Below are 13,194 nucleotides of genomic sequence, written 5' to 3'. Positions count from 1 at the left end.
GATATGGGTCCTGGAATTTAGAGGCTTGGAGAGGAAAGAGCCTCTAACCTGATTATGGGTATCTTTGACCTGAAACAGTTATCCCACCTGTGAGAGAGGTCTGAAAACAGCAGAAAGCAGCCAGTAGGTGTCCATGAGGGGTTACGTGGAACAGGACACAGTTGTGAGAGTGCTGTGGACTGCTGAGCTGCTGAGATACTGCTGGGCTATTGTGACCTTTTCTAAACCCTTAGAGCCCTGGGAAGAGCAATCCAAGTGCAGACCAAGCTTCAGAGACCAGAGTAAGTGTGAACAAGCCCTAGGGTTGCAGGATAATTGTGCGCAAGAGTACTAACAATTATGTCACAATATAAAATATCGTGATGGTTATTAATATTATCGCAACTGCAAATCTATTTTTTTTTTTACTTACTAATATACTGTTTCTTTTAGCACTTGCTTGATGTGGTGGTAGAAGGGGTGGGAGTTGCATGAAATTTACACTGAGGTTCTGTAATATAGGATGCTGAATAAGACTGGTGAGCTACTGAGCACAGAGCGGTTAGCAGGAAAATCAACGTTAAACAGTAATTCCCTGCACTGACTACCCCCCCCCCCCCCCACACACACACACACACACATACACAGTCTGCAGCTCTGGTTCCTAGTAATGTACTGACTATGCCGAGAACTATCCTGCTACCTGTCCTTGATTTAGACATACTTTATGTTAAGATCAATGATAGTAGGGAAGTCGCCAGGGGGGCCCATCAAAATTATGCTATAGGGCCACATAATCTGTAGTTATGCCCCCGGCTAAGAGGAGTATGAGACAGTTGAAGGGCTCATGTACATAGGGTGTTTGAAAAACTCTTCTGGAAACTGACTGCTAAAAAACAGGTTACAAAAGTCAGTTTAGCCACGTTTGCTTACCGCGTTTATGCGCATTTAGCTGCGTTTATGTACGTTTCAATTTAGAAGCATTTTAAAAGATAAGACCCTCCCAAATGCCCAGAATGCACTGAAAAATAGAACTTAATTAACTATTTCAGACATTTTGTGAGAAATAGAGAGAGCAGAAGCAGAGAGAGCAGTATGTTTTGAGATTACCTGTCTTTTCTGGTTGTATTCACTATGGATCCCATCATGAGCATAATCCCTGGTTCACACTGGATGCGACTTGGAGCGGTCAAATCGGTGCGGTTCTGACTTGGTCGGAGCCGCACCGAATTCAGAAGTAGAACATGCATTACTTTTGGTGCGATTTGCATAGACATCTTACACAGGGCGCAATTCACTAAGCAGGATCTTACCGCATCCGACTAAGCGGTAGGATACCGCATAGTATTTTTTTTTTTAAACGTTTGAATGCACTAAAAAACGCTGCTAAAATACCACATCAGTCATTTTATCAAGTCATGCAGTATTTTAGTAGTGAAAAGCATGCGTTGATGTTTCAGCTGTCAGCGGGATTCCCCACTGACAGCTGAATGAAAGAAAGAATTGCCGGCAATTAAAAAATAATTTAAAAACGGCGTGGGGTCCCCCCTCCATCCATACCAAGCCCTTCAGGTCTGGTATAGATTTTGAGGGGAAGCCCCACGCCCCCAAATCCTTACCAGAACCTTATCTGAGCATGCAGCCCGGCAGGTCAGAAGTGCCCCCTCCTGAACCATACCAGGCCACATGCCATCAACATGGGGGGGGGGCCCGCCCCCCAAAACACCTTGTCCCCATGTTGATATGATAGGGACAAGGGCCTCTCGTGAGGGTCTGCGGGTGGGGGCTTATCGGGATCTGGAAGCCCCTTTTAGCAAGGGGGCCCCCAGATCCCGGGCCTCCCATGTGAATGAGTATGGGGTACATGGTAGTGCTGCCTATTCACAAAAAAAATCTGTAGTGTGAAAAAAGACAGGATACATTCTTTGACAAGTCCTTTATTAAAAGAAGGAAAATAAAAGAATGTCCCCCGAAGTAGATTCAACATCAATCATGATGCCCGCCACTGCCCGAAAAAAGAAAAGGCTCCACTCCCGACCCTGGCTCCTGGCCTCTCCGCTGGCTTGACAGTTCTTAAATATGTAAGGGGCGGGGTCATCATGTATGTGACCCTTCCCCGTGTGAAATCATTGACCCAGCATGCCCTGGTCAATGATGTCACACGGGGCTGGGGTCACAGGGTGATGTCACTCAACTGCTCCTAAATGTCAGTTTAGCAGCTGCAGTGTACATGAGCCCTAAAAGCAACATTTCTTTTTTCAAAATAATAATGTGATTTGATAATGCTGATTAATGAAGAGGGTGAACTTTAATAATAGGTCCACTTGAAATTATTATTATTATTATTATTATTATTGAAAAATCAGTAAGGCTAGGCATTTTGCAGAAACGCACTACAGTCCATTTAACAATATGGGACACATTCACATCTGTGCGTTTCCAGCTGGTGCGCTTTTTGGAAAGGGTCAGGGACTTTGTGCCCACAGCAGGTTGCATTTTTGGGTCCATAGACTTCAAAGGAAACGCAGTGGAAACACATCAAAAACATGGTGCTTGTGTGAATTTTAGATGCATTTACGTCGCTTTATTGCTGGTTTCTCCTGCATGAAAACAGACACGCAAAACGCACCAAAAACGCAAAACGCACCAAAAAAATGCATTAAAAATGCATGTCAAAAACTGCAAAATGCATCAGGAAAATGTAATCAACCGCAACCTGCATAGGTGTTAACCTAGCCTTACTGTATTTTTAAATGCAAGTCATGTAAGTATCTGGATGTGTCCTGGTATCAGCCTCTTGCAGGCTCTCTAAAGCACAGCTCAAAGCTGGATAGGAAAAAACAGAACAAGGAGCATGCTGATAGAGGGAGAAAGTAGAATGCCAGAGACATAAGCTCATCAGTCTGCTACTTCCTTCTCACTGTCCAATCAAGGGCTGGGGGCAGGTCCATGACAACCTGGGCTCAAAGGACGTGGATTGAATGACGCTGGCCAGGGACTAAGGACATCTAGCGGTAGAAAAGAAGAACTGTAGTGGGCAGCTCGGGATAGAAGGTGAGCATTACAGCAAACATTTTTTAAAATCATTTTTTAATTGTATCTTTTAATGGGTGATTCATTTTTTACTGGAGTTCTGCTTTAATAAAACTGCATTACTCTTTCATTTAAAGTCATATTATAGCTGTCCATGTTCACCATCAACTTGTTCCAAACACTTCCTAAAAATGTTTCTGGGCTTATCACCGGCTCCAGAATAATGTTCCTGCATCCATCTGATCTACCTTCTTCCACAGTTAAAGCCATGGAATCTTTTTGAAGATTAGTGCATACCTTCCCTCCGATCGTTGCGTAAGCACTTCACTTTGGGTAACTTGCAGAGAAGTCGGCAGTCATCAGCTGTTGAGACAGAAATAGACAGAAATAGGTGAGTTAGTGGAAGAATATGGGGTTATCTTCAGTACACTGCAAAAATATTTACCCACAGATCACTGCAAAGATTTCATGGATAATAAAATGTTGTGCATTCAGTTGCAATTCAATCATATAGAAAAAAAACATCTGTGTGCATTTTTGTACTGATTATCTTTTTTTGCCATAACATACATTTTCAGTCTTCATGCACATGGGGTGTATTGATAACGCTGGTAACATTAGCTGTGTAAAGTCATGTTAAAAACTTGTTTTTCAGCATTTTTGCATTAGCGTTTAGCAGGCGTTTTTCCACGTTTATGTTTTTTAGCAGGTTTTTTTACCAAAAAAAAATTTGTTTCTGTCAAAAAAAGTTCAAAAACACCATTTTGAGGTGTTTGGCTGCTTTTTTACAGCTAAGTCCTGGGGTTTTTCCCAGCCAAAAAATGTTTATTACAGTCTATGTGTGTATGGACACATAGGAGAACATGCTGGGGGGTTTACTAGCTGTAGAAAAAAAACATCAAAAGCCAAAAACAACAGCTGTAAAAACATCCAGTGTGCATGAGGACTAAAGAGTATCTATGGTCAAAATGTAAAATCATATATTCAATTCCACACTGTATTTTTTCTACTCTACTCCTATTAATCTAAATGATCTTGAAGTTTGTAAACTTACTTTGTGAAGCAGGGGCGGACTGACCATTTGGAAACTAGGGCAGTGCCCGAGGGCCCGGGGTCAGTAGCGGGCCCCATGAGATGGCCCTGGTACCTTTTTCATAGGCTTCTCTGAGTTTGGGCAAGGACACAGGGGCCCCATGATCCCATATTGCCCGGGGGCCCCATGAGTTGTCAGTCCGCCCCTGTTGTGAAGATACGCACACATTTACTTGAATTCTGTGACATGTAGTCACTATACCCTGTGAGTAGGCACTGCTGTGTCACACATTTCACAGAGCCTGCCTTCTGAAGTACAGAGGAGCTGAGAGGAGTTTCAGGAGGCGGACTCAGTACAGGATCACTGCTTGCAGGCAGCAAGGTACCATGGGATATGTAGTCCTTGAAAGTGAACAGCAAAGGAGAAGCTGCAAAGCATGCAGGAAGTCCAGGAAGTTGTGGAAAGTGATGGTCAGCAGACAGGCAGAACTCACAACATGAAAGGAGGTTTTTCATGTAAGCTTACATTGGATTATCAAAAATAACTGTTGTTTCTATTAATTTTGCAATGCTGATGTTATAAAATGAAAGTCTATTCTATGAACATAGAATCCAGGAAAAAAAGTATGACTTTTGAAAAAAAAAATCCAACTCACCTAGGTGGATGCAGCATCGGTCCGATGCTGCATCTGTCCCCCCGCTGCTTCTAAGACTGAGAACTGAGTGATAAAAGACCACTGATCACTCAGTTCTCAGCCTTCAGTAAGCGGTCGGTGACTGTCAGACACCGGCTTTCTGCTCTGCCCCTCCAGTGCTTACTGGAGCACCAGCCTGTAGAGGTGGCTGGAGCGGCTGAAAATAGGTCACAGGAGTGCAAAACAAACTGATCGACAGGAGAAGTAGGGACAAAATAGCTTTGGCCATACTTCTCCTTTACCCACTTTCCCACCGCCCCATAGCAGATGTACTGCTACAGGGTGTCTGCGCTGTGCAAAATCACCACCCTACCCGCGCTGATACTGGCTGCTGAGGATGTCAGTCACCAAGTCCCAGCCAAGAGAAGGGAGACCTCTGTATAAACAACACAGGTCTCTTTTCTGTCAGCATGGACAGGACAGAAACATCCTCAGGACTTTGTTTTCTTATTCAGATATTGCCATAGTGCCCCAGTCCATTACACTCTTTTGGTTAGCAATGTGATGTTCTGGGAACCCCTTTTACATACCTGTTTGTAAAGCACAAGAAGAATCCTAAACAACTGGAGGTTCCTTGTTGTCTCTTATATACAGAAAGCAAAAGTGCCAGTGCTGCTAAGGCAATTCTCACAGCTACCAACAGGATTGTGACCCATCCAAGACTCTGGGGCTGATTTACTAAATACAAATAGGCTGTGCACTCCAAGTGCACTGAAAGTGCAGTTGCTCTAGATCTGAGGGGAACATGCAAGGAAAATAAAAAACAGCATTTTTGCTTGCACATGATTGGATGAAAGAAATCAGTAGAGTTTTGTCGCATTTCAGAGCTTCCCCTCGGATCGAAAGCAACTGCACTTGCAGTGCACAGTATATTTAACTTTAGTAAATCAACCCCACTGTGTTACAGTTCCTTTTCTCTAGAAAGTATGACAGCCTGAGCAGAAAAGCATGTCCCCTGCCAGCATGCCACAAAGTAGGGACCCTTACTGTCTGTGTGGAAGAAGTGGGCTCTCTGCAGAAGATGGACACACCTCTACAGATGTGTCAGAGATCTACAATTATTATTATTACTTCCCCCTGGCAGTACTAGGGTCGTTGGTTTGAATGCCAACCACGGCACCACCTGCCTAGAGTTTGCATGTTCTCTCTGTGCCTGCCTGGGTTTCCTACGGGTACTCTGTTTTTTTTAGTGCTGCATGAAAAAAAAGTGCAAAATTGGAAAATAAACGTCTTTATTATATTTTTTAATAACTTTGCAAAGCTTTTTAACAAGAATCAAAATTTTAATGTTTTTTGTAAACTGGTCAAATTAAAGAATAAAACTTACATTTTATCTGGTACAGTAACACTAATAAAAACCTAAGCTTGATCAAAGTAGAAAAAAGTGTGTTTTTTGTGAAAGGGGCAAAGGTGCTACATCGTTTCATCTGGATAGAAACTAATTAGTTTGAGACAAAATCATCAGGAAAACCTTGTTTGTCTTAAAAAAAAACAACTAATGTATTACTTTATTTTAAGGCTGCATGCACACTATTGTTTTTTTTAAAGCAGAGCTCCAGTCTCACTTGAAAAAAAATAAAAGTCAGCAGGTTCACTGGCCGTTCTCTCTTCCTGACGCTGACATCTTAAGTGTGGGCACCCGGCTGTGACAGCTTGTGGCTTCACAGCCGGGTGTTCACTGCGCATGCGCAAGTAGCCCTGTGCCTTGTAAATGGTCCTGTAGTCTTCTGGGACCTGTCACATGTCCCAGAAGACTACAGGGAGGAAGGGGGGGAGGACAATTACCGCTTCCGATTGCGTAGTTAGGGGGGTACCTGTCAATGTTAACAAGGGGGAATGTCACCAGCACACCGAGGATCACCAACATGGGTCCAAAAGTTTTAATGAACGATCACAGTCTCGCAGGATCCAGGGGCGAACTGACCATTTGGAAACTCGGGCACTGCCCGAGGGCCCGGGGTCAGTAGGGGGCCCCATGAGATGCTCCTGGTACCTTTTTCATAGGCTTTTTTGAGTTTGGGCAAGGACACAGGGGCCCCATGATCCCCTATTGCCAGGGGGCCCCATGAGTTGTCAGTCCGCCACTGGCAGGACCCCATCATCAGGCATGTGACCTGTCAAAATCAAGTCTCCCTCACTCAACTAATGTGACCCCAGTACTGATAGAGAAGGGCAGAGGAGGGGCAAACAAAGATGCTCTGCAGATACCCGTTGTGCTCCTTATCATCCGATAACATCATTGGTTGTTAGGACACTGGTAACTGGAAGATTGTAATGCACACAATACCAACCTATGGCTTTGTCCAGGCAGACATGGGCCACCTGCTGGCTTGTATACCATTTTTGGGCAATTTGTAGGCATTAGGCCAAGGTACCCCTGAACAAACCTGAAGGCACCACAGGGTGGGGCACCCTGGTTGAAAACGTCTGAGCTGATGTACTGATTTAGCAGGTATGGATTTCTTCTTCAGTTCAATGCTAGCTTAAGATCATAAAAACATTATAGGGGAGATTTACTAAAATTGGCACACACAGAATCTGGTGCTGCTCTGCATAGTAACCAGTTAGCAGTACAAACCAGCTTCCAGGTTTTATTGTCAAAGCTTAATCGACAAGCTGAAGTTGGAAGCTGATTGGTTACTATGAACAGCTTTACCAGATTCCGAGTGTGCCTGTTTTAGTAAATCCCCCTTATTTGTCTTCTTGGCGATTGGGTGACAGCAATAAGTGTATCCATCTGTGGGCTGAGCAGAGTGCTTTCAGAACCATGGAGAGCTCTGTTGTACAGGGAAGCTTCATTGGCTCATACATGGGAAAATTCTACTACTTTGTACAAGGTCAACGCATAAGGTATTTTTCTTCTTCACTGATATGCATTGATGAGGCTGCACTGATAGGCATTGATAGGCTGCACTCATAGGGCTGCACTGATGAGGTGGCACTAATGGGCACTGATGAGAAGGCACTGATATGCATTGATAGGCTGCACTAATGGACACTGATAGGGCTGCACTGATGAGGTGGCACTAATGGGCACTGATGAGATGGCACTGATATGCTGTACTGGTGGGCACTGATGTGCTGCACTGATGGACATTAATTGGCACCAATAATTCTCCAAACTTAAAAAGAAAAAAAAAACTTTTGTAAAAAAAATACATGTATGTTTTTTTTAAGTTAAAGCTAAACTCCAGCCAAGCAGCTAACTACACTCACAAATCTTCTATTGGAACTGCTTTTCCAGCCAAATGATTTGTACTCCTGCATAGTCAGTTGTTCACCAGGAACCCCTAACAGACAGCATAGCCAGAACCTCAACGTCCACTGCAGCAGCATCACAGCTTGGTCAGGACCACATCAACCTGCTGATAACACAGCAGAAGCACACTGATGAATCATATCCCTGCTCACTTTGCTCTCTCCTCCTCTTGGCACTCTGCACTGTTATGGGAACTACAAAATACATGACGTCATCCCTTCTACTCCCAGTGGAGGACTATGCTATAGAGAAGCACCAATGCACTCTTTGTGAAAGCAGTAGTCTCTCTGCAGCGCTCCAACATAATCCCCACTGAGTCACAGCTAGAGCCCAGCAATTGGCAAAACTTAATAATCCTGCTGATTGGTGGGCTCCAGCTGTGACTTATTTGTGGGTGCAGAGAGACAGCTGCTTCCATGGTCCTTTTCAGTGTTATGCCATGCAGGGTACATGATTTTATTACTCTCCCCAGGGCTTTACAAAGAAAATAATAGTAAGATACTGGGAACCTCTTGATTCCCTGCACACTAAATTTATTTAAAGCATTCTTCCTGAAGCCTCATTTTGGCATTAAGGGCATTTTCTGCACTTAGTCTGATGACCAAATGGTTCAGCAGCTATTTAGTATGCTTCAGTGGGCAATTACTAAGCATTTAGTAAGCATCAGTCTCCCTGAGCTTGCTAAATGACTGCTGAAGCTGACTAAATGTTTGTCACGGCAAGCGCTTCCATTATTGTTTGTATTCAACACTCTCAAACTGGAACTAAAGGGTGCTTAGAGGGCTTCAAGAAAGCTGCTTGACTCTTTAGTAAGTGATGACTGAATGGTGATAAGCTGCTTGATTTATCCCAGTCTGGAAGTCATGGTAAGACTATATTTACAAAAGATCCCCAATCTGCTGGGCAAACCATTTACGTGGCCTAGCAAAGAGGCCTTTTGAATTCCTAGAGTTAGGAGAGGACTGGGAACCTTGGACTAGAAGGTCAAACACAGACAACTAGCCATTTCATGGTCAGATTTCTGTAGATGAAGGTACGTATACCATGCAAAGGATACCATGGTGCCACATTGATTGGTGGGCATATTTTATTTTATTTATTTATTTATCGAGTTTATATAGCGCCAAAGGGTTTGCTCAGCGCTGTACAATAGAGGGGGGGGCAATACATGAAACAGTACAGTAACATCAAACAGCACACAAGGGGTAAGAGGGCCCTACTCTTTCGAGCTTACAATCTAGGAGGGAGGGGGTAGAGGCACAGGAGGAAACGGCTGTGGGGGATGGAGTGGTAGGAGGATGGAAGGGCAGCAGCTGTTAGGTGAGGGTGGGGTAGGCTTCCCTGAAGAGGTGGGTTTTCAGGGAGCGCCTGAAGGTGAGGAGGGAAGGTGACAGTCTGATGGATTGGGGTAGTGAGTTCCAGAGGATGGGGGAGGACCTGGAGAAGTCTTGCTTGCAGTCGTGCGTGGGAGGAGGAGACCAGGGAGCAAGATAGAAGGAGGTCCTGTGAAGAGCGAAGGGTACGGGTAGGGTGGTACCTGGGAATCAGGTCGGTGAGGTAGTTAGGGGCAGTGTTGTGAATGGCCTTATAGGTCAGAGTGAGCAGTTTGAATTTAATGCTTTGGGCAATAGGGAGCCAGTGGAGGGAGAGGCAGAGGGGGGTGGCAGAGGTGGAGTGGCTGGTGAGGTGGATGAGTCTGGCAGCTGAGTTCAGGATGGTCTGAAGCGGGGAGAGCCTGCACTGGGGTAGGCCGGTGAGGAGGGAGTTGCAGTAGTCAAGGCGTGAGATAATCAGGGAGTGTACGAGTAGTTTAGTGGTGTCTGGGGTAAGGAAGGAGTGTATCTTGGCGATGTTCCGGAGGTGGTGCCTGCATGTGTTTGTAAGTGATTTGATATGAGGTTGAAAGGAAAGGTTTGAGTCTAGAATGACGCCAAGGACCTTGGCTTGCTGGGCGGGATTGATGGTGGTGTTGTTGGTAGTGATGGAAAGGATGGGGGGGGGGGCGCGGGCTGGGGGGATGACGAGAAGCTCGGTTTTGGAGAGGTTGAGCTTGAGGAAATGGAGCGACATCCAGTCAGAGATGTCGTTTAGGAGGCGAGTGATGCGGGCGGAGAATGTGGGGGTGAGGTGAGGGGTGGATAGGTAGATTTGAGTATCATCAGCATAGAGGTGGTAATTGAAGCCGTGGGAGTGTATGAGTTTGCCAAGGGAGGAGGTGTAGATGGAGAAGAGAAGGGGTCCAAGGACAGAGCCCTGAGGGACCCCAACAGAGAGGGGGAGGGAAGAGGAGGTGGCATCGTTGTAGGAAATGCTGAAGGAGCGTCGGGATAGATAGGACGAGAACCAGGAGAGAGCGGTGTCTCTGATGCCAAGGGAGAGTAGTTTATTAAGGAGGAGGGGGTGGTCGACTGTGTCAAAGGCCGCAGAGAGGTCTAGGAGGAGGAGGACAGAGTAGTCGCCTTTGGCTTTGGCGGTTAGTAGATCGTTGGTGATTTTGAGGAGGGCAGTTTCGGTGGAGTGTAGGGGATGGAAGCCGGACTGTAGTGGGTCAAGGAGGTTGCTGTCAGTTAGGTGGGCGCTTAGGCGATCGAAGACCAAGCGCTCAAGGAGCTTGGAAGTGAGTGGCAGCAGGGAAATTGGTCTGAGGTTGTTGAGGTCAGTGGGGTCCAGGGAGGGCTTTTTGCGTATGGGGGTGATGTGCGCATGTTTTAGGGGGGAGGGGAAGACGCCAGTAGAGAGGGAATGGGAGAGATTAAGAGAGGGAGAAATTAAGGAGGCATAGAGAAAGGTGGGTGATCCTAAAGGACATGGCTTATTGTGGCACTCCTTCACATCTTCTAGCATCACTTTCCATTGCAGCTCTCTGAATCTGTTTGTAAAACATCTCAGAGCTGCAAATGAAAGCCCTTACAAGATGCTGTGATCACAGGTCTGAATGGGGAGCAGGTATCATTATATTGCCCAGCTTGTGCCACTGACTACAGGTCCCTCTCCAATACATGTCCCAGTTGAGGAGTATCTCCAATCAGAGCTCAGAGCCACCAGCCCAACATATCAAATCAGTATGGTCTAGTGGGAAAATGAACCTTTGCCACCCAGCCTAGTCATCCCCTGCCTAGAGTTCTTTCAGATAAAGCCTCTGGAAAGTGAATTGGATAGCAGGAGCATGGTATCTACAGAGATAGCATGGTGCACCCAAAATATTGTGGTCATCATGGAGTGATTTGTACCATACTATGGGTAATGACATCATGAGGATACAACACACCCATGATGCTGTGCATCACACCATCTATATGTCGATGTCTGTGATTTGCAATACTTGGGTGACTGGGCCATCCGTGTTTCTAGACAGAACTGGGCTGAAAGATCTCTTCCAAGGCCACATGGTGGCTGCACTTATGTCAATCATTTGAAGTCTAAAACAGCCTTTCTCAATCAGGGTGTCAAAGCACCCTGGTGTACCTTCAGGCACCTTCAGGGGTGCCTTGGCAAAATGCCCCAAAAATTGTATACAAGCCAGCAGTTGGATCAATCCTGCTTTTTAGTACACAAAGCAACAGGTTTTCATTGTGCACTTTTATGACTTTCTAGCTGCCTGCATCCTAACAACCAATGACATCATCAGTTGGTAAGGAGGATGTGGGGTGCATACACATCATCCTTGTTTGCCCCTATGTTAGCATTGGAGTCACATTAGCAGAGTAAGGGAGAGAAACAGAGAGACACACTGGAATACTAGTCGGTACCAGTGTGCAAAGCTGTATTTGTTTTGGAAGATAAAAATCACCTCTAACGTTGGGTGTGCTGGATGTGTGTAGAATATTTTTTTACATTTTAGAATAGGGTGCCTTGAGATTGTGCAGAATTTTAAAGGGTGTCTTGAGATTATCCAGAATTTTAAAGGGTGTCTTGAGATTATCCAGAATTTTAAAGGGTGCCTTGAGATTATCCAGAATTTTAAAGTGTGCCTTGAGATTATCCAGAATTTTAAAGGGTGCGTTGAGATTATCCAGAATTTTAAAGGGTGCCTTGACTGAAAAAAGGTTGAGAAACACTGGTCTAAATAATTTATATAGGCATCTAATTATTAATAGTGAACTCCAGCCCCTGGACTGGCTCTGTGACATCAGCAAACATCAGGCTGTATGTGGGTCATTGTAGTGCAGAACTGAGTGCACTCCTGTGACCCACAGGAGAAGAAAAGGCCAAGAAGATCTTTAACCATAGTTCCTTAACCCTGACAACTCCTGAGCCTTCCTTGACTAATGGCTACGGAGATATTTAGTAGCCTAAAGGGAAATTACAATGGGCCACTTCTGTGCCCTACCCTACAGGTGTATTTATCATTGCTTTTATCCAAGATAATCACAACTTTCACCCAAGAATGTTTTACACACAAGAGTGAATTAAAAATGTGTAAATGTTGGCTGAAAACACTGATAAATAAATACCTAATGGGGGGAGACAAACATAAGATTTATAACTGGCCATGCAGCATTATTTTTTTTTTAATGCATACAAAACTGTATCTTTTTTTTAACACTTTAAGGCCTCATGCACACTGGATGTTTTTAATGCTGCTGTTACGGGCAACTGGTGTTTTGTTTTCTGCCTCTAAATGCCCCTGCATGTTAGCCCATGTGTCCATGCACACCTAGGCGTTAAGAGGTTTTTAGAGGCAGGGGCGTTTAGAGGCAGAATAAAAAAACAGTGGTAGTGCATCAGCAGCAGCATTTTGGCAGAAAAAAACTCTTGATGCAAGTAAATGCATTTAGCACTTAGGTGTTATTTATTTCAATGACCAGAATAAATTATTATTCTGCCCAATTAAATGAATTAATGTCCAAGTGCTTAACATGCCTAAATGCTCCTAAACATGTCTGCACACATTTACAAGCGTCAAGCATTTCTTTCTGCCAAAACGCTGCTGCCAGGAAGATAGGTATTTAGGAGAGATGGGCAAATGTTCCATGGCCAGGTGTGTGTTATTCCCTCATTATCCCAGTTACAACGAGCAGATAAAAGGTCCAGAGTTCATTTCAAGTGTGCTATTTGCATTTGGAATCTGTTGCTGTCAACTCTCAAGATGAGATCCAAAGAGCTGTCACTATCAGTGAAGCAAGCCATCATTAGGCTGAAAAAACAAAACAAACCCATCAGAGAGATAGCAAAAACATTAGGCGTGGCCAAAAC

General features: G+C 44.7%; 1 protein-coding gene across 1 annotated transcript in view; it reads right to left on the bottom strand.

Annotated features, from left to right (window-relative positions):
• Positions 1 to 13,194, bottom strand: part of GALNT14 (polypeptide N-acetylgalactosaminyltransferase 14) — a 600,541-nt gene that overhangs the window by 142,271 nt on the left and 445,076 nt on the right. Inside the window, exon 5 of the mRNA XM_089685116.1 lies at positions 3,310 to 3,375. Coding sequence (XP_089541242.1) covers positions 3,310 to 3,375 — 66 coding nt within the window. The remainder of the gene's footprint in view (positions 1 to 3,309; positions 3,376 to 13,194) is intronic.

This window comes from Staurois parvus, unplaced genomic scaffold (genome assembly GCF_062004578.1).
Source record: "Staurois parvus isolate SC_StPar_1 unplaced genomic scaffold, SC_StPar_1.0 ptg000362l, whole genome shotgun sequence".
Lineage (NCBI taxonomy): Eukaryota > Metazoa > Chordata > Amphibia > Anura > Ranidae > Staurois > Staurois parvus.
The sequence above is the reverse complement of the archived record's forward strand: the minus strand, read 5'-3'. Positions and strand labels throughout refer to the sequence as shown.